Source organism: Euleptes europaea, chromosome 2 (genome assembly GCF_029931775.1).
Source record: "Euleptes europaea isolate rEulEur1 chromosome 2, rEulEur1.hap1, whole genome shotgun sequence".
Taxonomy (NCBI): domain Eukaryota; kingdom Metazoa; phylum Chordata; class Lepidosauria; order Squamata; family Sphaerodactylidae; genus Euleptes; species Euleptes europaea.
In genome coordinates this window covers 108,840-110,969 of record NC_079313.1, presented here as the reverse complement: position 1 = coordinate 110,969, position 2,130 = coordinate 108,840, and the positions used below count along the sequence as shown (strand labels likewise).

Sequence of the window (2,130 nt, the reverse complement as noted above, 5' to 3'; positions counted from 1 at the left end):
CTACATGTGCCTCTTCATGTGCAGAGCCAGGTGGTCGGAGCGGGAGAAGGCTCGGTCGCACAGGTGGCACTGGAAGGGGCGGTGCCCAGTGTGCTTGCGGTAATGGCGCGTGAGTTCATCGGAGCGAGCAAATTTCCAGCCGCATCCATCCCAGTTGCAATGGTAGGGCTTCTCGCCTGTTGGGGGAAAAATACACAGGAGTTGGCACCACACCTCACACCGGGACCCCTCCCCTGCCCGCAACAGACTGGAGCGGCCTCTGTGGGAAGGCCGTGGCCGCCGCCTCCTCGGAGGGGGACGCTGTAGGAAGGGGCGTCAGCGCACCAAGAAACTGGAAGGGGAAACTCCGGAGGTGCTGGCTGCATCCCACCCTCGCCCAGGAGGAATGCAAAATGCTCGAATGAATCTTCATTTGAAACACTTCCTGCCTCCCCCATGAAAAGGGCCCCCGGGGGATTCTCCCTTGGCATCGTTTTGTGCAGCTACTGGGCAAGAGGCTGGGCCCGGGCCGAGTTAGTCCAGGCATTGTCCCTCTCAGGGGTCTCTGCTCGTTCTGCTGCCCCACCCACTCATCGGCCTAGAGGGCAACTGCCATCCTTTCCGCTGTGGGACAATTACCTGTGTGTGTCCGCAGGTGCGCTTTCAGGTGTGAGCTCTTGGTGTATGTCTTCCCACAGCCAGCGTAGGTGCAGGTGTGGGTGGCAGTCCGCTTGCGTGGCCAGGAGCGGCGGCCCCTCTTGGGCTTGGCGTCCAGCAGCTCCAGGGGGGAGGACGGAGGGGTGAGCACGCCCCTTGGGGCCGAGGGCTGGCAGGGCAGGCTGTCTTCAAACAGGCCAAAGGGAGAGCTGCTCGGGTACTGAAGGTGGCTCTGTGGGTGCGCGTAGCTGGCGGCGGCGGGGTGGTAGCCGCGGGGCAGCGTGAGGGGCCCCCGTCCTTGGCACTCTGCTGCCATGAGGTCATCGGGGCTCAAGGGAGGGGTCTCGGCCCCAGGGATCCGGGGAGAGCCGGCCAGCATGCAGGGCGGGCTGCCTTCCTGCTTGATCCGGGGGCCGGGCTGGGGGGCCAGGCCGGCCAGCGGCCCGTAGCCCTCCATCTCCGGCTCGGGTTTGAGCGCCTCCATCAAACGGCGTCCCGCGAAGGCAGAGGCCACCAAGAAGCGCCCCTGCACCGGCCCCGGGAGGCCGTCGTTTGGGTCCAGGTGGGCCGAGAGCCCGGCGCCGTAGGGCGGGGGGCTGCCCGGCTCCCCGGGGCTGTAGCGTCCGGGCGGGGGGCGGGTCTCGTAGAAGGGGGGTCCGCCTGCCATGGGGCCCGAGCCGTAATCCGCCGGGGAAGAGTCGTGGCCGAAGGGGGGCCCCTCGCTGCCCAGGGCCAGGATCAGGTCCAAGACGGTGTTGAGGTCCTCGTCGTCCTTGGGGGGCTCCGAGGCCGGCAGGGGGCAGGGGGGCAGCTGGGCCTGCAGGCTGCAGGGCCACCTCTGCGGGGGGAGGGAGAAGAAGGCGGCGGCGCGTGAGGCTCCGGCCGGGAAGGAGGGCGGGCGGCCGGGGGGGGGTCGGCGGCCAGGGCGGGGGGCCTGCCCTCCCCGCTATCTCCCCAAGCGGGGCCGCGGCTTCGACCCGGGGGGGGGGCGCTCGGCCCCTTCGGCCGCGATCTCGAGCCGGGGGCTGCGAAGGGCAGGTCAGGACGTCGCCCCCTCCCCCGCTGGCGGGCGGGCTGGCTGGCTTCCCTCCCTCCCTCTGAGCACGTGCAGAGTGCAGAGTGCAGGGCCGCCCTCCACCACCACCACCCCCGCTCCGCTCCGGCCGGCACTTACTTGCTGGAGGTGGGGCGCGTCGCGGCTGCAGAAGGAGGCGAAGGAGGGCAGGGGGGCGGCGGGGGGCCCGCTGAGCAGCGCCATGGCGAGGCCCGGGGCGGGCTGGCTGGGGGGCTCCGGCTCGGTCTGCCGGCCCGCGGCCGCCGGCGCCGCTTTTAAGCCGGGCCCGCCGCGCGCCCGCAGCCAATTGCCGCCGCGCAGGAAACGCGTCCCGCCGACGGACTGGCTGGCTGGCCGGCCGGCTGGCCGGCGGGGAGGGCCGCAGGGGAGGCGGGGGCAGCCCCAGAGCCCGCCCGCCCGCCGGGGCCCGGCCTAAATTT

General features: G+C 71.3%; 1 protein-coding gene across 1 annotated transcript; it reads right to left on the bottom strand.

The window, feature by feature from the left end:
• KLF2 (KLF transcription factor 2) lies at nt 1-1,894 on the bottom strand. Its single transcript, XM_056867526.1, has 3 exons — nt 1,811-1,894; nt 619-1,474; nt 1-176 (listed from the first exon to the last, which is right to left on the bottom strand). The coding sequence occupies exons 1-3, from the start codon at nt 1,892-1,894 to the stop codon at nt 1-3; spliced, it is 1,116 nt and encodes a 371-aa protein (XP_056723504.1).
• Nucleotides 1,895-2,130: the final 236 nt, after the last annotated feature.

Coding starts and splice junctions, on each gene's coding strand:
- KLF2 (XM_056867526.1), bottom strand. CDS start 1,894: ATGGCGCTGCTCAGCGGGCCCCCCGCCGCCCCCCTGCCCTCCTTCGCC. Junction 1,475..1,810: donor ACGCGCCCCACCTCCAGCAA/GTAAGTGCCGGC, acceptor CTCCCCCCGCAG/AGGTGGCCCTGCAGCCTGCA. Junction 177..618: donor GCACCTGCGGACACACACAG/GTAATTGTCCCA, acceptor TTCCCCCAACAG/GCGAGAAGCCCTACCATTGC.